Below are 22,720 nucleotides of genomic sequence, written 5' to 3'. Positions count from 1 at the left end.
CTATAACTAAAAATTAAATATTAAAAAATATTTCTTGTAGCAGACATCATGATGCTAATGGTCTCCCACAGCTTTAGCAAACTAGAAAGAGAATTTCCTCAGGAGGGCTGTGGGCTTCAAATTATTGATCCTCATAGTAGTGTGTCAAACCCTTTGTTTTAATTACTCTGATCTTCCTCACTGGGACGTTTGGTTAAGATGAAACACTAAAAAAAAAAAAAAATAAAAAGATGAAACAATAATTTTGAATAATAAAACTTTTTTATCAAGCACCCTAATATATGTGGTTCAGTTGAATTACTACTGATCAAAATCATGCTCAGCATGGGTACAATGATAAACAATATCTCTGAATGTGACACCCTGCTCCCAATACAAATACATTAAAATTTCCTAATTTTTTATGTTGCCTTCCCTAGAACAATACTATGTTAAAATTTTTCATCTTAGTTACATAAGTATATCAATTTATTATAATAAATATCAGGATGCATTTATTATTTGATTTGCTAATAAGTGCTAAGGTAATATATTCTTCAAACCAAATTGAGGATCATAATTTTGAACATGAGTATTTTTGATATTACCACAAATAATGTGCTGTCTCAGCTGGGCATGGTGGCACACACCTGTAACCCCAGTGGCTTCAAGAGGCTGAGGCAGGAGGATGGTGAGTTCAAAGCCAGCCTAAGCAAAAAGCAAGGCATTAAGCAACTTAGTGAGACCTCGTCTCTAAATAAAATACAAAAGAAGAAGGGGGCTAGGGATGTAGTTCAGTGGTCAAATGCCCCCGAGTTCAATCCCTAGTACCAAAAAAAAAAAGTCTCATTCAACTCATGTATATACAGTCTTGTAGATAAAATCTGAATCACTGACATAGAAAATACTACTACTGAGGTCATGGTTACAGATTTGATCTCCATATATGTTAGTTTACACAGAAAAATAATACATTCAATAGCCAAAAACTGACCCTAACCCCACTCTTTTAATGGGCAAGAATTGGGAAGAATAGATGTTTAATAGAACTTGTGTATGTAAATATACTTCACATATGCCTAGTGGCAAACATTAAACAGCACAGGTCTAAACCAATTTTAGAAATGAAAGACACATCACCTATCCTGTAGGTGAGATGTGAAGGTGAGAAAACTTGAAGTTTCTTCCAAAAATTATTTTTCACCTGTCTTGAATGCAGTGGAAACTGCAGACTGAGTTTAAGTAGGCCCCAGGCCATCTCCTTGAATGAGTTCAATTATTGGATCTTCCTTCTTAAAATTAAAACACTGGATCTGGGGAAAGATAGATTAGACTCCTCAGTGTTTTTTTTATTTGATGTAGCAAAAGGGTTGCCATGTATTAAATCTGACTTATGATGCCCAAATTTTTCTATAATGCATTTAAAGAAACATGTCTATTGGATTTTCTCAAAGCAGAACACACCTATGTTGGAAACGATGCTGAAAGCAGTCTAGTGATCATGTATCACTAATTTGCCCTTCATTTGTTGGTAACATTCTGTTCCTTTTGGTACAAGCAGACTTAGATGCATTCAGTGCATGCCTGAGTGATTATGTGAAGAGCATATGTTTACAGAAATTGACTTTCTTTTGGCATACAAAGAATTCAGGGGGCTGGGGCTGGGGCTCAGAGGCAGAGTGCTCGTCTTGCATGTGTGGGGCCCAGGGCTCAATCCTCCACACGACATAAATAAAACAAAGGTATTGTGTCCATCTACAACTAAAATAAAATTTAAAAAAAATTCAGAAATATTTACTCTCTCTGTAAAGAATGAATTCCCCGAAATTTAAAAATAATCACACCAATTCCAACATCATCAAGATAAAATGCTGGGGCTGGGGATGTGGCTCAAGCGGTAGCGCGCTCGCCTGGCATGCCTGCGGCCCGGGTTCAAACCTTAGCACCACATACAAACAAAGATGTTGTGTCTGCCGAAAACTAAAAAAATAAATAAATATTAAAAAATTCTCTCTTTAAAAAAGATAAAATGCGCTCTCTTCCCTCTCTCTCTCTCCCTCCCTCCCTCTTTCCCTCCTTCTTCCCTTCCCCTCTCTCTCCCTCCCTCCCTCCCTCTCACCTTCCTCTCAGCCTGGACACTCTGCAAGCTGAACCTTCTCCCGACTCAGTCTGGGATCTGTTCACTCTGGCTGTCCTAGCTGTCCCCGTCTGAGTCAAGGCAGGCCCTGGACACTGAAGGGTCTCACTGAATTGCCCAGGATGGCCTCGAACTTCTGATCCTCCAGCCTCAGCCTCCCAAGTATCTGGGATTACATCAGACCCAGCAAAACAATTGATTTTTAAAAGTGTACAAGAATGAACAAGTGGAGTAACGACGTGAAAAAAAAAAAAAGATAAAATGCTTCTGGGCCTATAATCCCAGTTGCTTGGGAGGCTGAGGCAGGAGGATCACAGGTTCAAAGCCAGCCTCAGCAAAAGTGAGGTGCTAAGCAACTCAGTGAGACCCTGTCTCTAAATAAAATACAAAATAGGGCTGGGGATGTGGCTCACTGGTCGAGTGCCCCTGAATTCAATCCCCCCCCAAAAAAAGACAAAATGCTATAAAACATTTAAAGGGTGATGGGAAAATGACTTGTTTGGAAAGTAAAAAATGGTGTTTATCTAGGGCTCATATAATTTGTGTGTGTGGTGCTACAGATTGAACCCAGGGCCTTGTGCATAATAGGCAAGCATAGTGCCATTTGGTTACACCCCCATAACCCCCATCATAATTTTTAAAAAGGAAAATCCAGCTGGGTGTGGTGGTGCACACCTGCAATCCCAGCAACCCAAGAGGCTGAAGCAGAAAGCTCACAAATTTGAGGAAAGCCATTTGCAATTTAGCAAGACAGAAGTACTGGAGATGGGCTGGGGATGTGGCTCAAGCGGTAGCGCGCTCGCCTGGCATGCATGCAGCCCGGGTTCGATCCTCAGCACCACATACCAACAAAGATGTTGTGTCCACCGAGAACTAAAAAATAAATATTAAAAATTCTCTCTCTTGCTCTCTCTCTCTCTCTAAAAAAAAAAAAAAAAAAAAAAAACAAGAAGTACTGGAGATGCAGCTTAGTAATGAAGTGCTCCTGGGTTCAACCCCCATATCAGAAAAAAAACCAAAACCAACCAAACAAAAAACATACACCTTTATTAGTATGGAGCATATACACTAATTGCCTTGTATATCTATGAGTTCAATACAAGGCCTGGTAATCACTTGGCATAAGCTTTACATGATCATAGTTTATTAGAATATGGTGGTCCTTTTGCCTTAAAATTCCTAGATCTGATAAATGCCATTTTTAACTTGCATGATTTCCATTTCTTTGGTAGTTTTCATTAATTCCATGCAATAATAATCACATTGGTTATGCCATTGCTTTGGCAGTTGGGCAAAAGTGCTAGTGGTAGGAGGGCTTAAAAATATTTAAAATGCTTTGATCTAGCAAGTGACTGATAGAGACATTCACCTAGGTACTCAAAAGTACTGAATTAATGGAAATATTCTAGTAGAACACCAGTCGTGTACCAGCTGAAGAGGAGAAGGGAAAACTTTCTAGCTTCATGTAAGACTTTGATATGTTGAACATGTAAACCACACATGTAATTTTAAGTTTCCTAGTAACCACATTAAAAAAGTAAAAAGAGGGGCTGGGGTTGTGGCTCAGTGGCAAAGGGCATACCTTGCACATGTGAGACACTGGGTTCGATCCTCAGCACCACTTAAAAATAAATAAACAAAATAAAGATACTATGTCCCTCTATAACTTTAATTTTTTTTAAAAAGTAAAGACAGGTAAAATGATCTTAGCAAATATATTTTATTAAGCCCAATATATTTAAAAATATTGTCATTTCAACATGTAATCAACAAATAGTTTACATTCTTTTTTTTTTAATTCTTTGAAATCCAGTTTGAATTTAACAGTTACACAACATCTCAATTCAGACTAGTCACACTCCAAGTGCTCAGTAGCCATATATAGCTGGTGGCTACCATGTTGTACACCAGTTCTAAACAATTCGAAAAATGTGAGAACCGCCTCCCCCCTCCAAGGGTTAAATGTGAATGGGAGAAAACAAATTTTTCTTCTACAAGTTGTATTTATTTTTCTGATTTTCTTGAATGTAATGGAAACTGCAACCTGATTAAGCAGGCCCCAGGCCATCTCCTTGAAAGAGTGCAATCACTGGCTCCTCCTTCTCAAAATTAAATCATTGTACTTTGGAACAAAATATAGACCTCTCAACTTTTTTACCTTGAATTATAACTGAACCAAAACTGCTCCTCTCATTAATTTTACTATTCACTAACCTCCCCACAACTATCTTCAAAGCAACGTCAAGTCCTGTCCTTGCGTATTACACTGTATATTGTATAGACTCGTTACCCCACTTCTTAACTAGCCCTCCCCTTTGTGTTTTATAGATCAAGCAAAGGCTTTTAACCTTTAAAAAGTCACAAATCACCTGGCTTAAAGGTGAATAATAGGAAAAGTTCAGACCTGAGGACTGTTCAACTTCTAAAGATTCTTCTAGCATGCCCTGTTGTTGAAGAGGGAACAGAAAAACATTGCCTCGGCAGCACAAGACTGTGTGCATCCCACGCATCTCGTTCAAATCCTATCCATATTTTTCCCAATTTGGAACAGAGGCTTGCCAATTCACACATCTCTCCGTAATCCATAAAGATGGAGATTTAACTGTTGGTCGAGATTAACACTTTATAATATACAAAAGAAGAGATTTCTGCAAGACAGGCTTTGCACTCAGGTGGACCTAAGTTCAGATTCCAAACCTGTTATTTATTAGCTAACTTCTCTGAGCCTTAGTTGTTTCTTCTTCTTTTTGTTTGGTGTGTGTTTATTGTAACTGGGAATTGGATCCAGGGACAGTTTACCACTGAGCTATATCCCCAGTACCATCTTATTTTGAGGCTGGTTTCAACTTGTGATACACCTGCCTCAGCCTCCTAAGTCTCTGGGGTTACAGGCATGCATCACCATGCCTGGCTTAGTTTCCTCATTTGTAAAATGAAAATTATAGTCTACCTCATGGAAGCATCATAAAGATTAAGCAAAATATGTAAATAGAACTTGAACACATAGTAGGCACTCAGGGAATGTTATTTCCCTTTAAAGAGTTAAATATCAGACCTTTGTATGAAATCTCTTGATGGTAAAATATTAATACTGATGTAACAGCTGGTAGTGAATATTCAAATTCACAGGGAAACACCTTAATAGTTTTAAGATAACATCTGTACATTTAATCTGTGCTGTGTGATAAAACAGCTTTTTTATAAATATTTGGAGAAATTTATGAACTGCTTTTTAAAGGAAATTAGCTTAGAACATCTTTCACAGTAGATGAGATATTACTGGAGCCAAAATGCCCAAATCAATATGGTTTCTATCTCCCCACACTTTAACCAAGATGTTTCTCTTCATGTTTGGGAAAAAACTGATTGAGTGAGACTCCTGCATCCCAATAAATGCACCTGGGCATTTGGTACATGAGGGAGAATTGTGTTTGACAACACCCGGAGGCTAATGAGATCATGTGCCTCCTCTCAGACCTTTGCATTCAGGAACAAGAAAGCAAGATTACTTTTTGGACTCCTTTCCAGACATTTTACAAAATATAGAATTTTAACCTTGTGAAACACAACATGAAATAGTGCAGTATAAGCATCCAAGTTTTAAATAACATTTCAGTCCCTACTATTTTTAAAACAATAAAGCAATGCCAGTGAAAAATTTTTCTAGTCATGTGCTTTTTGAAAGCTATTGAGGAGATCTTAATGGGTTCAAAATAGCTATTATCCCATTAAGTAAAGCTATTTCTATCCTATATTCAAATATATTTCAAGTTGAACTTTCTTAAATACAAAATGCTTATAGCAGCAAACTTCATAAAGAACTTAAGTCATACAAAAGCATACATCTCCCTAACCTTGTATAAGTCAACTCTTCAAGAAAGTAGTCCGGAGCCTAAAGTACAAAAAAGACTCTCCCCCACCCTGATCAGTCAGACAAATAAGAGTGAATTCTGGCTTCAAAAATGAATTTTGAATGGAGCAGCATTTGCATTGATAAATACTGTATTCAGACTAAAGTACATGCAAAATCTTTCAGATAATGAGAAATTAAAACTTAGTTAAAACATCAACATGCAGAAATAAACATTTCAAGGGAAGCAAAATGAAAAGTACCTGATATTTTCCAAAGTTGCCTCAAGGCTGAGGGGTATTGTTCAGTAGTCTAGTGCATGCAGAGCATGCATTACACCCTGGGTGCCACCCAAGCACAGCAAAAAATAATTAAAAAAAAGGTGCCTCAAATTTAAGCTCATTCAGGACTATTAATAGACAGTGTCAGAACAACATGCAGTTTCATCATGAGAAGCATCTTACTTGTTTATAAGCCTCAGGGCTCCATCAGGCATCAGTGTAGGACAACCAAAGATTTTGGGGACAAAGACAGAAGGCATTCCCTTTCAAAACAGAAGTTGGTAAGAATAAAACTGGGTTGCCAGATCTCTGAAGACTCCCCAGCATGGCTTCCCCTGAGGCAAAAAAAGAACTGGATTTGTTTTCAAGACACATGTTTGGAAAAATGACACTTTCTCCAAACAAGTGCTTAGTTAGAACCAATGATTTATTGTTGAAAACCAAGTCTTTTGCTTACATGCTTGTAAAAACTCAGAAGAAATCACTTGTTTTACCATCGGAGATTACATGATAGTTAATAAGTATCATTGACAATCAAGTCTTGTGATTAAAAATTAAAATAAGAAAAAATAAATCTTGGTTATCTTTCAAATCTTTATATTCTTGGTGGAGTTTTGAGAACATTTACAATAAACTTGAAGGAAGTCAAGTAATTCATTATGCTTTTTAAGTCTTCCATGTTCACATACTGGCTGAAATTAAAGTATTTGAAAAATTGGGGAATAAACAAAAGTAATAAAAATTATGATTATAAATTATGGGGTTTCTCCTATTTTTAGAATGTGATTTTAAAAAGGTTTGAGTGGTTTGGTAAATTTGATTTTTTTTTTATTTTCTGTTTTTGCCTAAGAGATGAACCAATTTGGTATATGGGGACATGAAGAAGTTTGCTATATTTTGGAAATCATAGCCTGCTGAATTACAATCTTCCACATAAGACTGATGCCCACAGCCCAATTTTTAATTAACTACTTTTAATGGTTACCCATCTTTTACTTCATTCCTCTAATCCAAGTCTAAATTTTAGTCATTTGAAACATCAATTCTGTTTGGAATATTTCACAAATTGCCAAAACAATCCATCTAATTAGAAATGAACATTAATAATGAGGCATGCCATTCTCTGTTACAACTAGGATTTTAAGTATAAACTACTTTACTAATGCATCTCTCATTTCTCAAAGTCTTCAAGGATAAAATTTGGAATTCTTTAATTTTCACTTCAAGAGGCAAATATTAATTGTACTAATGAGTTTTTCTTTAACTTTTCCTCCTCATGACCTATTCTTAGTAAACATGATATTATTAGAAAAAAAATCCATTCATCCTTCTTATTTTTTTCCATGAATAAATTATATTCTCTAAAAGGCTAGCCTCTTAAACAAAGAAACCTGCCTTATAATCTCAACATTGATTTAAAAACTGGCTTCAAATCTATTCATTCACCCCTGATCTGATGGCCTTGTGGTCCTTTACTAGTACTTAATTGGTTTTAATCAATATTGAACAAATTGATGTTATTGTTGGTCTTTCAACTCATTATTTTACCTGCCATTAAAAGTATACATACAAAGTATAAAATACATACAAAAAATAGAATACATTTACATGCATCAGCCTCCATGTTGACAGGTATGTTTTCTTTAGGAACTGCTGCTTAAAGACTGATATTAAGAGTACAATTATATTTAGTGTAATCTTTACTGCCTTGATACGACTAGTAACATACTAAACATAAGTGTTCTATAGGGCTTCCAAAATATTCTAACTGCCTAATTCTTATAGTTATTGAATAACTTGAGTAAGTTTCTGATTGCTTGAGACCTCAGATGTGATGGTTATATTGACATAGGATGCATACATTTTCACTGCTTTTCTTTCATTACAAATCTGTTTTAGTGGATACTCCTTTAGATATTGGAATCATTTTGAGTTTCTTGAAGAGCTTGAGATACATTCTCAAAATTAAGGAACCTAGATAAACAAAGTTAAAATATTTACCACATTTTGTTTGGGCATACAGTCATTCCATTAATATATACTTGCTACATAAATATTTTCATGAACAACAAAAAGTGAATTATAATGAAATACCTCAGCAAATTTAGTGAATTGCCATTGTTATGTCTTCTTCTGAAGTACTGTACTTAGAAATAATGTATCCTCAGTTGCTGATTTGTATAGAGAGGGAACTTGGCTGGATGTAATCATTGTTTGATAAACACCATATGAACTTCTGTTTGGAGAATATCAAATCCCTCAAATTGGAAATGTTCACAATTACCCCTGGGATAAACCCAGCTGCTTTTGTTTGGGGTCCAGAAAACACAAAAAGACAAGAGAGAAAATGAAAGAAAAAAATGCAGCTGCCAACAGAATGCCACCAAACCACTGTTAAGAGTCTGCCAGAGAGGACTGGTCAGGCAGAGGCTGGACAATGGGACAACCATCAGAACTGGAACAATGAATTGTTGCAACTACAAAATATGCAGACTTTTTAGCCTCATATTGAGTACAACCTAAGGACTATTTTTGTGTTTGGTTCATGTGTAATTTGCAAGTTTTGATGACTGAAATTGTAAAAGCATTTATAAATTCCTACTGACTTCATACTGGTGTTAGGCTGCCACCATTACCCAGATTTTTTTTAAATATGAATTTTCTTTCTTTTTTTTTTTTTTTGGGGGGGGGGGTAACAGGGATTGAACCCAGCGGCACTTAACCACTGAGCCACATCCCCAGCCCTTTTTATTTTTAGACAGGGTCTCCCTAAGTTACTCAGGGCCTTGCTAAATTGCTGAGGCTGGCTTTGAACTTGCTCAACCTCCCAGCCACCATGCACAGCTTAAATTTTCTTTACTAACTAGACTGGAAGCTTCTTAAGGGCAGCTACTAGTGTATTATTCATCTTTGTGCCACATCACCTAAAATCTAGTAGATAATAAATACCCACTGAGCTGAATTGACATTGGCTAAGTAAAAGTGATTAAAATACATAGGCATGGCTAGCTGGTAAAGTAGTTTGACACAAAATTAATTTTGAAACTTAAAATGAACTGGAAACACATTGCTTGAGAGAAAACAGGCTCTCCCTGTATTCCTACTCTTGGGGATATGGGTAAAACAAGTTTCCTTCAACCACAGTATCTAAAGAGGCTGATATACCTGCTAGTTTAACCTCTTTGAATCGGCTTCCATTCATGACCTAATGTTGAGAAGCTGAAAAAGCCTGTACTTTTAGAGTGATAACCCTGATTAAAACAAATGGATGAGCTGAGGACTCAGACCCAGGGGAGGTAGGGAACATACATATTTAGTTCACATCACCAAGGCAACATATTCAGTGTACCTCAGCATAGTAGAAAAACAAGCACAGATGTTGATGTTGAATATTTAAAAAGTGTTCTCTATACCCACTGTACTAATGGTTAGATACAAGGATAAATCATTTCAAAAACCAGGCAATTAAAAGTTGTAACTTCTCCAATATGTGTTTGTGTGTGCTTTGTTTTTCATTGCTAACTCTCCACAGGTAATCTTGGCCAATTAATGTTATCTAAGAATCAAAAATAAAAGTTCAGGGCTGGAGTTGTACTCAGTGGTAGAGTGCCTGCCTGGCATATATGAGGCCCTGGATTCGATCCTCAGCACTGCAAAAAGATACAAGTTCAAAGCTTGGCTTTGATACAAATGATACATTATTCTTTTTAGGAATATAAGCTACAGACCTCAAATAGTGTGTTTCCTCCCCCAAATGGGGAAACAACAGATTCTGAAACCAGTAAGCTGGCATATATCTGATGAAGACACCTCTCCTGAGAGATGATTTCTAACTATATTACTGATGAGACCATTTATACTTTTATATACCAGGAATAATAAACCAATATGCTAAGTTCAAGAATATAACTGGTATACCAAAAGGAAAATATTATACATAGAACTTGAAAAGGATACAGGAAGTAAAATATCAGGGCATTTTTATAGAAATATCTTAGAAAAGATAAGACTTTAGCAGATAAGCATTCTAAGTAATAATGAAGCAGGAAAAATTCTCCAAAACTTACCCCAGCCCAGATGAAATATTATCCCAAGTTATCAACCTTTGTTTACTTTTTCCATGTTTACCAAGAAATGTTCTATTTACTACTGTTTACCTTAGGTAGACCTATTGCTATAAATCAATACATTTACATTCTACCTGGGAAATCTCCAAGTCTTACAAGTTTCATCAGTGAGAAATGATTTCTTAATCTGAGGGTCAGACGCTGGATCTATATTCACCTATGTGAGACCCAGAGAGGCTGAGCTGGAACAGCCAGCAGAATAATCGCTCTCTTTTTATTATCCACCCTCACCTTTCTCACCAACTTCTAACTGTAACACGATTCACCAAAATCTTGTAAATGTCTGTATCCATCTGAAAAATAAAATCACATGTCATATATTGGTAAACAACCAAATAAAGATGGCTGAGACACTAAAATAATAGCAAGGTTATGAGGAGGAAAGGCCTTTATCACTAAATAAATTCACAGCTGCTTTTTAAGCTCTCAAAACAAATTACTATTCTTATTAAAGTAGATCCATAGCCCTTAGGAAAGGAGATACATAGTCTTTGGGGAATAAGGTGGGGACCAGAATGTGGAAGCTGTGAGTGTCCTTTGGTATGATTTTACTTACGGCACTAAAATAATTGAACCTTAATCTGATTCAGCCTTCAATGTGTACATAGGATACATAGGGGACATAAAACTTATGTTATATGACTTCATAGTGCTACAAAATCCAGAATGTATGGGAAAACTTTACAAATGAACTATACTTCTTAAATAATTACTTCAATGGATAGGGCTGGGAACAGAGCTCAGCAATAGAGCACTTGCCTAGCATGTGCAAGGCCTTTGGGTTTGATCCCTAGCACTATAAACCAACCAAACAAAAAGCTGAGATGTAATTTAAAGGATAAAAGGAGAGGAATTTACAACAACCATATGCAACATACAGATCTTATCTGTTACCTACTTCAAGCAAACCAACAACTAATAAAATTTAAAGAGAGACAACTGAGGGAATTTGAACAGTTTAGATGATCATATTAGGAAATAGTTAAATTTTTTAGGTGGGATCATGCTATTATGGTTATTTTTATCTTTTAAAGATACATATTAATGTAGTTATTGATGGCCAAAAATTAAAGCTGGGTGATGGATAAAAAGGGCCCATTATACTATTTCCCATGCTTTTGAATATGTTAGGAACTTTCCATAATGAAAATTTAAACAACAACAAACACACACAGGAATACACACACAGACACAAAAGTACTGCTGGGTGACCTGGGATAACAGTATAAAATTCCCAGTCTGGCTTTAAGCCCCATTAACTTGACAAATTATTTGGGGGTCACCATAAACTGGCAAGTTCAGTTACCAATTCATCTTCTATCATTAACCTTCTAGGACATTAAGTTGTCTGTTTAGTTAGTTACCAAATACCCTTTAATGTCCAAGTGTGCTACCCAATTCTGAGTTTAAGAAAAATTAAAATAATTTCTGAAGCTAACAGAATTTTAGCATCTATAGAATTTATTCAGCATAACCACAGAGGCATTGTCTTCATGCTGTCACACACAGACACAAACACAGATACAGCACAATATCCATATTTAGCCCAAGTGCATTCCTTCTGAGGATCACTTATATGTCTTCATATGCCACAGCCCATCATTTAAATAATGGATATTTTCAATGCCAATTCCTTTGTTGACTTTCTCGCTGTAGAAGGGGAAAAACACATAAACACATTTTTATAGTTTTATTCATGGCAAACAAAGTGCAATGTTATTTTCTAGTTATTGAGACACATGTAGAGAATTTATTTTTGTTACACTTATTATCTATTTTAGGCTCATTACTCTGCTGCAGTTCATGTTGTAAAGTGATTTAAGCAATCTAACTAGTGAGCCTATACAAACTCAGTAATCATATCATAAGACCAGGAGAATATCAAAGTATTAAACCTTAAAACAAAATTAATAGTACTAATTTTGCTCATCAAATGGGTTCCAAACTTTTAAAATATATTGCCTATATTTTGGTAATATACATTTAAAAGTTCTAATATTCTACATTTCATATACTACCAAGTTAGAATGTAAGACAAATATTACATAGTGCTGAACTGTGTCACTTTTAAAAGCTAGCAGCAAAACATATTTTCCCCTCTCAATTTATAAGATATTAAATAAAAATTCCTAAAGTACCATATATACATATAAAACACCTGTGTAGGCACATGGGTTCTTTTCATAGTACTTAAGAAAGAATGTGGGGGCTGGGGATATAGCTCAGTTGGTAGAGTGCTTGCCTAGCATGCATAAGGCCCTGGGTTCAATCCCCAGCACCACACACACACACACACAAAAAAAAAAAAAAAAAAAAGGAAAAAAAAGAAAGAATGGGGTTGGGGATATAGCTCAGCTGATAGAGTGCTTGCCTCACATACACAAGGCCCTGGGTTCAATCCCCAGCACCACAAAAAAAAAAAAAAAAAAAGAAGAATGCAATACTGAAGACTAAAGAGGCTTCAATGGCTTTCTAAATGTTAGGAAACATCAAAAATTAGGCTTCTGTGCTTAGTAATTTGTAAGATGTGGTATGAATGAGCAAATTTCACCTGTAATTCTGATACTTCCTAGGCTCCATATCTCAAAAGCTAAGGGGGTCTAAAGTGAGACTTACATATCTTCTGCAGACATCTTCATGACTCCAACACATAGAGCATGCTGTTTTCCTTCTGCCATGATTGCCTGAAAACACATAGCTAAGAAAACTATCTCTCAAAATGCCTTGCAGGGAGGGAAATGTGTCAAGTATTACTTGTGTTAATAGTTAGCCACTTTGAACCCATCTTGTGTCCTCTCCTGACTACTGACTCCTTGAGGGCAGGGGATATGAGTACATTCAAGAAATGTTAAATAAATGTTCTTAATTATCATTTTGGTTAAGTCAAATATTAATACTACATACCATGCTAACAAAACCATGTCAGACAAAAAATGATAAAATTTCTTGCACATAAATAAATAAATATCAATTATTTTAGTGTCTGTCTTGTTTTTTCTTTTTTATTGGTGCATTATTACCAAACAGTAGGATAACTTGCATTCTACTATTTTGACCATTGAATGGTGGCTTTATGTAAGTACACATTGAAGTAACAATTGTAGCTGGGTATAGTGGCACGTACCTGTAATCCCAGCTACACAAGAGCATCACTAGAGCCCATGGAGTCCAAGATCAGCCTGGGCAACACAGTGAGACCTTGTCTCAAAAAAACAAAACAAAACAAAACAAAAAAACAAAGTGAAGTCTAGTATTAAGGGGCTGAGGATATATAGCTCAGATGGTAGAGTGCTTGCCCTACATGTACAAGGGCCTGGGTTCAAATCCCAGCACCCCCACCCACCCACCAAAAACAATGTCTAGTACTAGGAAAACGTTCCACTTAAAGGAAAGTCCAAAACTAAAAACCTACCAACACTTAGAGAAGTCATACACATGAAAAAGAATACTTTTCTCCATTAGTTTTCTTTTTTTTTCCCTGTGTCATCTTTTTTTTTTATTGGTTGTTCAAAATCCATTAGTTTTCAATTCATTCAATGTTCCACAAATATTTGAGCACCTATTATGTGAATAGTATCTATAAAACACAAGTTGTTCCTAAAAGAAAACACACAACTTATTCTAACCTTTAGCTAAAACTGCCAAAACAGAGGATAGCCTCCTTTTGAGCATAGGACATACTCAACGATTTCCCTTTTTCTCAACCTGAGGCAAATAGCCACTTTGCCTATGGCAAAGGAGATGACCTCCTGGTACAGACTCGTTGACAAAAATCTATTTAATCCAGAATATAGTTGAAATAGCACTACATAGAGAAATACAAATAATGCAGAATTATTCAACTACGTCAGGAGTTGAATAGATCCTTATATCTACTTGGGAGCTAGGTGTAGTGGTGCATGCCTTTAATCATAGCTTCTTAGGAAGCTGAAGCAGTAGGATCACAAATTAATTTGAGGACATCCTGTGCAACTTGGTAAAACCCTGTCTTAAAAAAAAAAAATTTAAAAGGCTAGGGACAGGGGGCTGGGGATTTGGCTCAAGCGGTAGCGCGCTCGCCTGGCATGCATGCGGCCCAGGTTCGATCCTCAGCACCACATACAAACAAAGATGTTGTGTCCGCCAAAAACTAAAAAATAAATAAATAAAAAGGCTAGGGACATAGCTTGGCGATAAAGTGCCCCTGGTTTCAATCCCCAATAAGAGAGGTAAGTTAATGTCCAAAATACTAATCCACTCATATCACCTGTATTCTTCTGATTAGTAATCAAAAGTTAGATTGTGTTAGATTGTATCCTGAATCTAGTAACAATAAGCCCTAACTGGGCTGGGTTGCAATGCAGCTGGGATTTTTTTTTCTCTGCACTGGGGAATGAACTCAGGGGCACTCTATCACTGAGAAACATACACCCATCCTCCCCCCAGACACATTTTTTTGGGGACAGGGTCTCCCTAAGTTGCCAAGGCTGACCACCTTGTGATCCTCGCACCTAAGCCTCCCAAGTAGCTGAGATTACAGAATGCACTGCTACCCAGCAGCTGTGACTTATAATTTATAACTTGATTCCATTTAATTTCTATGAAACTACCTCAAATGAAACAATTTAGAATCAAGAAATAAAAAGTTACTCTCATTACTTCAACTATAATCAGAAAGGCATGAACAACAGGAACAGTATCCTCTAAAAAAAGTACATATAATGTGTTCTCTTGGATGATAGATCATTCATTAATGACAAGAACACAATGAATACATTTTTTAGCAGTTAGAGCCTGGGAAGGATACAACAATGGTATCTACTGCAGCAGGGTAAAGCTTAGCTCCAGGAGAAGTTAAGCCTGGACACATGATATTTGCTCCACTGAGTACAAATTTGATGGCTCCTTTATCAACCTGCTGGTGTGGCAGAATAAAAGGATCTAGAAGAGAAGAAATAAATTATATAAATTAATAAGACTGAAATAAACTGAGATCAACCTAAATGCCTAACAATAAGGTAAAGATAAATGACTTAAGGTATGTCTATGAAAAAGTCATGCACATATATAATAGAACATTGTTTTTAGAGAACACTGAATGCCCTAGGAAATGTTCATGATAAATGAAGAAAGCAGAATAAAAAACTGAAAAATACCAGAGGTTACTAGGGGTCAGGGTAGGGGAGAAGGAGGAAGGATGAATAGGTAGAATACCAGGAATGTTTTACTATATGATGCTGTAACACTGGATACTGGACACTATGTATCTGGCAAAACCACAGAACTGAACAAAAGGAAGAGTAAACCTGAATTTAAACTATAGACTTTCATTAATAATAATGCATCAGTATCCGTTCAGAAATTGTAACTGTATAGTACCAATGTAAGATGTTAGTAATAGGGGAAACTACATAAAAAAAGAGCCCAATCTTAAGAGGATAAACAGGCTGGGGGTATAGTACAGTGGCAGAGTGCATATTTAGTATGCACGAGGCCTCAGGTTCAATCCCTAGCACCAAAATAAGCATTTACACATATTACAGAAAATAATTGGATGTAAGTAATAATTGGATGTAAGTAATCCAACATGCTAACAATAGTTAACTCTAGGTCATAGAAATAAGTAATTATTGGTTATTTCTGTATTTACCAAAATATGTGCACATATCCTCTTGTAATCTTAAAAAATTGCATGTGTGTGATGTCTACTAATAACTCATAACCAAGTAGTTAAAGGATCCCTAGAGGGTTTCAAACAATGGGAGAAAAACTTTTTAAGCTTTTCAGCACTCTCTAGAAATGACAATAATAGGTAAAATTTCTTAATTTTAATGTCTTACCACTAGATTTCTCACTAGTGGAAGAACAGATTAAGTCTTTTTCTTATTAAGATCACAGATTAGCCAAGTGTGGTGGCACATGCCTGTAATCCCAGCAACTGGAGAAGCTGAGACAAGAGGATGGCAAGTTCAAAGCTAGCCTCAGCAACTTAGTGAGGCCTTAAAAAAACTTAAAAAGAGACAACGTCTCTAAATAAAAAATTAAAAGGGCTGGGGATGTGGCTCAATAGTTAAGCACCCCTGGGTTCAATCCTCAGTACTAAAAACAAAAACAAAAAAGATCAGATTAATTTAAACATAGCACCAAAGTAATTGAAATAACTATTGTTAGTGTATTGGATTACTTACATCCAATTATTACTAAAGTACAAAAACAAGGGAACCTGACTGAATGTATTCACTACTCACAAACCATAATTTGTTTCTTAGATCTTCAACCTCATTAATAACAGTCCCTTGATGATGATGATGATAATCATGATAAGTAGTAGTAAACACTTATTGAACAATTACTACTTCACTGTAATAGTTGTCATATAATGAATGCCTGCTGCTTTCCAGGCATTATGTTAGGTATATTATATGCACTGTCTCATTTAATCCTCACAACCCACAGGAGACACAATTTTTTTAAAAAAATATTTATTTATTTAGTCAGTCAGTCTTAGGTGGATACAATATCTTTATTTTATTTTTATGTGGTGCCGAGGATCGAACCCAGTGCCTCACACATGCTAGGCAAGTACTCTTGAACCACAATCCCAGCCCAGGAGACACACAATTATAGTATCCGTTTTGTGTCTATGTGTGTAGGGCTGGGGATTGAACCCAAGGCCTTGTGCATGTGAGGCAAGCACTCTACCAACTGATCTATATCCCCAGCCCACTTTAGTGTCCCATTTTTAAAGATAAGAAAACAAAGCTTGAAGAGGGTAAGTGACTTGCCAAATGATATGTACCCGGAATAGAATCCATGTTCATGTTTTAAACCACCATATTATTCTATTTTTTACAAAATGTTTTTAGTTGTAGATGGATACAATATCTTTATTTATTTATTTTCATGTGGTGCTAAGGCTCGAACCCAGTGCCTCATACATGCTAGGCAAGTGCTCTACCACTAAGCCACAACCCCAGCCGCTTATTCTACTTTTTCTTTTTTGGGGGGGTATCAGGGATTGAACTCAGGGGCACTCAGCCACTGAGCAACATCCCCAGCCCTATTTTGTATTTTATTTAGAGACAGGATCTCTCTGAGCTGCTTAGCACCTCACTAAATTGCTGAGGTTGGCATTGAACTCGCAATCCTCCTGTCTCAGCCTCCCAAGCCACTGGGATTACAGGCATGCTCCATGGTCCCAGTCCTTATTCTACTTTTTGCATAAAAATAAGTAAGATGTTCTAAAAGGCTGATCCCACACAATATTATTAAATAGGAACATCCTTTTCCCCAAATTTATGATAATGCTCAATTTATAGAAAAATTGAAAGAATAGCTGGACACTATCCACCTACATCTAATAATTATTCATTAACACTGTGCTTTATTCGCTTTATCTCTATTTATACACACATATTTTCTTCTATCATTTGAAAATTAGTTCAGACATAATGCCTCATCATAAATAAGCAAACCTAAGAATAAAGCCATTCTATACCACCACAATTCTATCATCATACCTAAAATTTAATAATTCTACTTTACCATTTTAGAGCCAAACCATATTCAAATTTCCCCAATAGTTCAGGAAAGTCTTTTACATTTTGGGGGGAGAGGCTTGAATTTTTGTTGGTTTTTCAAAACAGAAATACATTTGATTTTGTCTCTGCTCATAGTTTAATAGGCATATCAAAATGTCTTAATGTCACCAAAATATTCTCATTTAAAAATTTTTTCTTTGGGCTGGGGATGTGGCTCAAGCGGTAGCGCGCTTGCCTGGCATGCGTGGGGCGCTGGGTTCGATCCTCAGCACCACATAAAATGTTGTATCCACCGAAAACTAAAAAATAAATGTTAAAAAATTCTCTCTCTCTCTGTAAAAAAAAAAAAAAAAAAAAATTATTGTTGCATCAAGACTCGATTTCACTCCATCAGTTTTTTTGTAACCTGACAAAACCAACACTTAATCAAATAATTCTAACTATTCCCTTGGTTTTTTGTTGTTATTTTTGTTTTTGGTACCAAGGAGTGAATCCAGGGGTAGTTAACCACTGAGCCACATCCCCAACCCTTTTTTGTATTTTATTTAGAGACAGGGTCTCACTAAATTGCTGAGGCTGTTTTGAACTTTGAACTCAGGATCCTCCTGCCTCAGCCTCCTGCTGGGATTATAGGCATGCACCACCACACCTGGTGTAACTATTCCCTTATAAAGACTTGCTTAACAGATTTCTCCTGACCTCTGTACCACTAAGTAATTTCAAATTTATCTCCTCTTACCAAAAAGCCAAATTCATTCAGTCAACAACAACAACAGAGCCTGCCATTCATTCCCTTTCCTTCTGCCTCTTGGCCAGAATACCAGACTAAAAAACAGAAATTTTGCTTCCCATTTTGAAAACCTCTTATGTACACTGGCATTATATCTTCCATGATTTTCTTCTGTAATATACTCAAATAACTATAAATGTGGGTATGAAATAAACAGTATTTGGTTTCACAACATCTGATCATGACACTCAACTAGTAATAACTGGGACTCCCACATTTAGCCAGTGCTCTCCTATATACAGAATTATCTCTACTGCCCATTATCACAGTTTATGGCTACATATTTGTGTGATTATCTAAATGCTGTCTAATCTCTCAGCTAGCTTCATAAGGACAGGACCATGTTTGTCTTTGCTTCAAGTAGTATTCTCAGATCCTAACTTAGTGCCTGGCATATAGTAAGTTCAATAAATATTTGTTGAATGAATGAATGCTTTTTTCTTGGGCTTTCTGGAATGCAAAATTGGAGATTTTGCATTTTTCTGATTTACCGCAAGATGGGCATTCACTTTAGCTTTATATTCCTTATTATTTAGTATTAATAAATAACAAATTAACTATCAGCAGTCACTTTCAACACCTTTCAAATGTGCATTTCTAATGAGACTTACATTTGTGAAGTAACCTTAGGGTTGGATAAAAAGGTCCTTCTCTTTGTCTAAAAAATAGTAATTCTCCATTTACTGTAAGGATTTCTATATGTTCATGGCTATAAGACAAATGTCACAAAGTACCAAGTTAGATATTCTTTCGAAAATGAATGTAAATAAAATATCCTTTAAAATTTACAACATGAAATAAGCATATACAGAGATATAGTAAACTTTTAAATAAAGATCCTGGCCAAAAAACATTGTTCACACTGTTTTTCCTATAGTATCAGTCCAGTAGAGAAAATATGTCCTGCTACAACCAATTTTATTTTACATTTTATTATTTGAATTCTATTGTTAGATAATAAGACATATCTAAAAAAAAAACAAACAGGAATAAGTTCAACTCTAAATTTACAATGTAATCCTTTAATAAAACAATCAATACATAAAACCACACTTTTCATGCATATAAGAAATATCTGAAAATACAAATACATGGTAAGTTTTATTGTCACTGTGTCTATTATTATCATTAATCTATCAATAGTTAATGTAAAAATAATTTCATTTAGAATAAGAGCAACATAAACATTAAACATTCAGCTACTCTAAGCTTTACACAGAGAAAAGCAAAGACTTACCATCGGACTATTTTGACAGGATCTTTCTTAGGCATGATTTGATTAAGCCATGGTTCAATACCTGGAAATTGCTCTATCAACTGGTTCTTAATACCCTTAATAACGGATGTTTTCAGCTGGATGCAGTTGGACACATTTTCTTTTTCATCAAACCTGCCAAGTGATTTTTGCAAGAAAAAAAAAGGCATTGCTAAGCAAAACTATTAGAATATCTAAAGATTACTGTTCTAATTGGGTAATCTATTGGCCATCTATTCCCAATATAGTACTCAACCCTTAGAATAACTATGAAATAAACTGTTTTTTGAAACACCATTTCCCTTTTTTGCCCAACACAAAACCATGTTTTAATAAGAAATTGTCACATATATAGCAATTAGCTGGGGGAAGGGGTTATGGATAAAACACAGTTTGCACTATAATCTGTAATCAGCTACCTAATCTTACTCAAAGGAAGAAACAGATTCCCATCAATAATAAAACCTGTTAAGAAAAAAAAAGCCTTAAGCATTAAGTTGCAAAAGGCCAAAACCAAGCATAACACAGAAAAATCAGCTGTTCTTAGGCAGTGTAATCTGCCAACATTTTTTTAAAGTGGTGAAGATGATATAATTTTTAAGATCCCTATCTATTTTTCTCAAATTTTCATGCACAAAACCCACCTTCCTTTGCCCATGTTCCCCTTTGCTTTTTGCCTCTACCAAATGTGGAAGGTAAACCCACTAGGTAGGTTCCCAAGGAATTCTGTCTTCCTTACACTGAATAGCCTACGGGGCAATCACGTTATTTCCAAGACAAGGTTAATCTGGCAGCTAGGCAATAGGCATGACAGGCCGCTTGCTTCCTGTCACCCAGACTCCTTCACTCCCATGACCCAGGAAGTCAAGCCTTCCTTTATTCAGTTCATAACTAATAAACATATGGCAGCGAGTGCAGGGCTCCCCTCTCACCTAAAGAGGATATGCCCCTAAATCACAGTGCAAGAATGTGATTGGTAGAACCCTAGGAATGGCGATAGATTTGGGGGGGGGGGCAAAAAAAGAGAGTTAAGGAGAAAGAAAATGGGAGTGGAGGGACCGAAGCCAGATTGAGGATTAGGGATTGAAAATTTAAAGAAGTGTTGCAAGTTGCGAGTGAGAGCATATACTATAGAAAACCTTAGGGAGTCAGGATGGCAGGGGCGGGGGAGAGAGAAAGAGGATAGTTGCTCTCGCCCTCTTCCCCACCCCATTCCCACCGCCTTTGTGAGCAGCCTATGGAGGCCACACATGTCCTTACTTCTTGAACATGATCCAAGGTGAAGGGGGCGACGATAGGGAAGGGCCCGGAAAGGGAAAGAAATTGAATTATCAAGGGTCCGGCAGATCCCCTTACACGAGGAAGGCCGGCACTGAGAGTCGGAGCTGTTGTCGTTATCCGGAAGGTGAACAAGCCAGACTCGCTTTACGGCTCTCAGTGAAATCTGACGACTTCCGCTCCTCTGAACTCCACGTAGGCGCTCTCACAGGCTCCTTTTGGGTAACCGGTTCTTCTCCATTGCGGACAGCTGAAAGGGCGGGACTTGAGAAGGAAGAAGTGTTAGAACAGTTCTTTTTTTTTTTTTTTTATTGTTGGTCGTTCAAAACATTACATAGTTCTTAATATATCATATTTCACAGTTTGATTCAAGTGGGTTATGAACTCCCAGTTCTTTCTTGTTGCAGGAAGGAAGAATGGAGGAGGCGGGGAATCCACCAAAACAGCCTTTATAACAGTTGCGTCAGTTACGGGTTCCTCAAAGGGTCAAGATTCTTCCACGCTTTGGTGGTACCTACGTTTAACTTCTTTTTTTTTTTTTAAGTGGGTCTGTTTTTGTTCCCTGAGACACCCAAATGGATTACTGCATACCAACCAGCACGAACTCAAGCAAGTCTCATAGCTTCATGTTAATATACTGGTATGGTTTTCAAGCTTAGCAAATAAAAATGCAAGACTCCTAAATTTGAATTTCAGATAAACAATGAATATTTTTCTAGTGTAAGTATATCTGATATTTGAACATACTTACACTGAAAATATATAGTACTCAATTGTCTCAATCTAATTGAGCATCCTGTTTCTTATCTAGTAACTCCACTAACCACAGTAAGGTACCCCCATTGAATTTTTTGGGGGGTGGGGGTACCGGAGATTGAACCCAGGGGCACTCAGCCAGTGAGCCACATCCCAGCCCTACTGTGTATTTTATTTAGAAACAGGGTCTCACCGAGTTGCTTAGCACCTCACTTCTGCTGAGGCTGGCTTTGAACTCGCAATCCTGCCTCTCCCGAGCCGCTAGGATTACAGGCATGCGCCACCACGCCCAACCCCCCATAGAATTATTAAATAAAAGTCACCAGGTTCCAGTCCTCTACCTCCCCATACTTAAAAAGTTGAACTATAAACCAAGAGAGATAATTTACTAAAGATAGACAGCCTCAGCTGGGCATGGGAGTGCACACCTGTAATCCTAGCAGTCTGGAGGCTGAAACAGGAGGATCTCAAATTCAAAGCCAGCCTCAGCAATTTAGCAAGGCCCTGAGCAATTTACCAAGATCCTCTCTCCAAATAAAACATAAAAAAGAGCTGGGGATGGGGCTGGGGATGTGGCTCAAGTGGTAGCGCGCTCGCCTGGCATGCATGCCACCCAGGTTCGAGCCTCAGCACCACATACAAACAAAGATGTTGTGTCCGTAGAGAACTAAAAAATAAATATTGAAAAATTCTCTCTCTCTCTCTCTCTCTCTCTTTAAAAAAAAAAAGAGCTGGGGATATGGCTTA

At 36.6% G+C, this 22,720-nt stretch overlaps 1 protein-coding gene across 4 annotated transcripts in view; it reads right to left on the bottom strand.

The window, feature by feature from the left end:
* Positions 1-8,119: 8,119 nt before the first annotated feature.
* The window catches only part of MCTS1 (MCTS1 re-initiation and release factor), a 73,561-nt gene continuing 58,960 nt past the window's right edge, over positions 8,120-22,720 (bottom strand). For 2 of the 4 annotated variants that reach the window (XM_081277452.1, XM_081277453.1), the window contains 6 exons: positions 21,200-21,481; positions 19,922-20,074; positions 19,296-19,393; positions 15,161-15,294; positions 12,991-13,058; positions 8,120-12,024 (listed from right to left, as the gene is read on the bottom strand). In XM_081277452.1, the coding sequence (XP_081133578.1) occupies positions 11,943-12,024; positions 12,991-13,058; positions 15,161-15,294; positions 19,296-19,393; positions 19,922-20,074; positions 21,200-21,210 (546 nt within the window). In that variant the 5' untranslated portion in view covers positions 21,211-21,481 and the 3' untranslated portion in view covers positions 8,120-11,942. Of the gene's footprint in view, positions 12,025-12,990; positions 13,059-15,160; positions 15,295-19,295; positions 19,394-19,921; positions 20,075-20,583; positions 20,776-21,199; positions 21,482-22,720 lie in introns of those variants that run through there. The other 2 variants (XM_081277454.1, XM_081277451.1) reach the window with 2 other exon arrangements.

The sequence above is a fragment of the Spermophilus citellus genome, assembly GCF_964194105.1.
Source record: "Spermophilus citellus genome assembly, chromosome: X".
Taxonomy (NCBI): domain Eukaryota; kingdom Metazoa; phylum Chordata; class Mammalia; order Rodentia; family Sciuridae; genus Spermophilus; species Spermophilus citellus.
The sequence above is the reverse complement of the archived record's forward strand: the minus strand, read 5'-3'. Positions and strand labels throughout refer to the sequence as shown.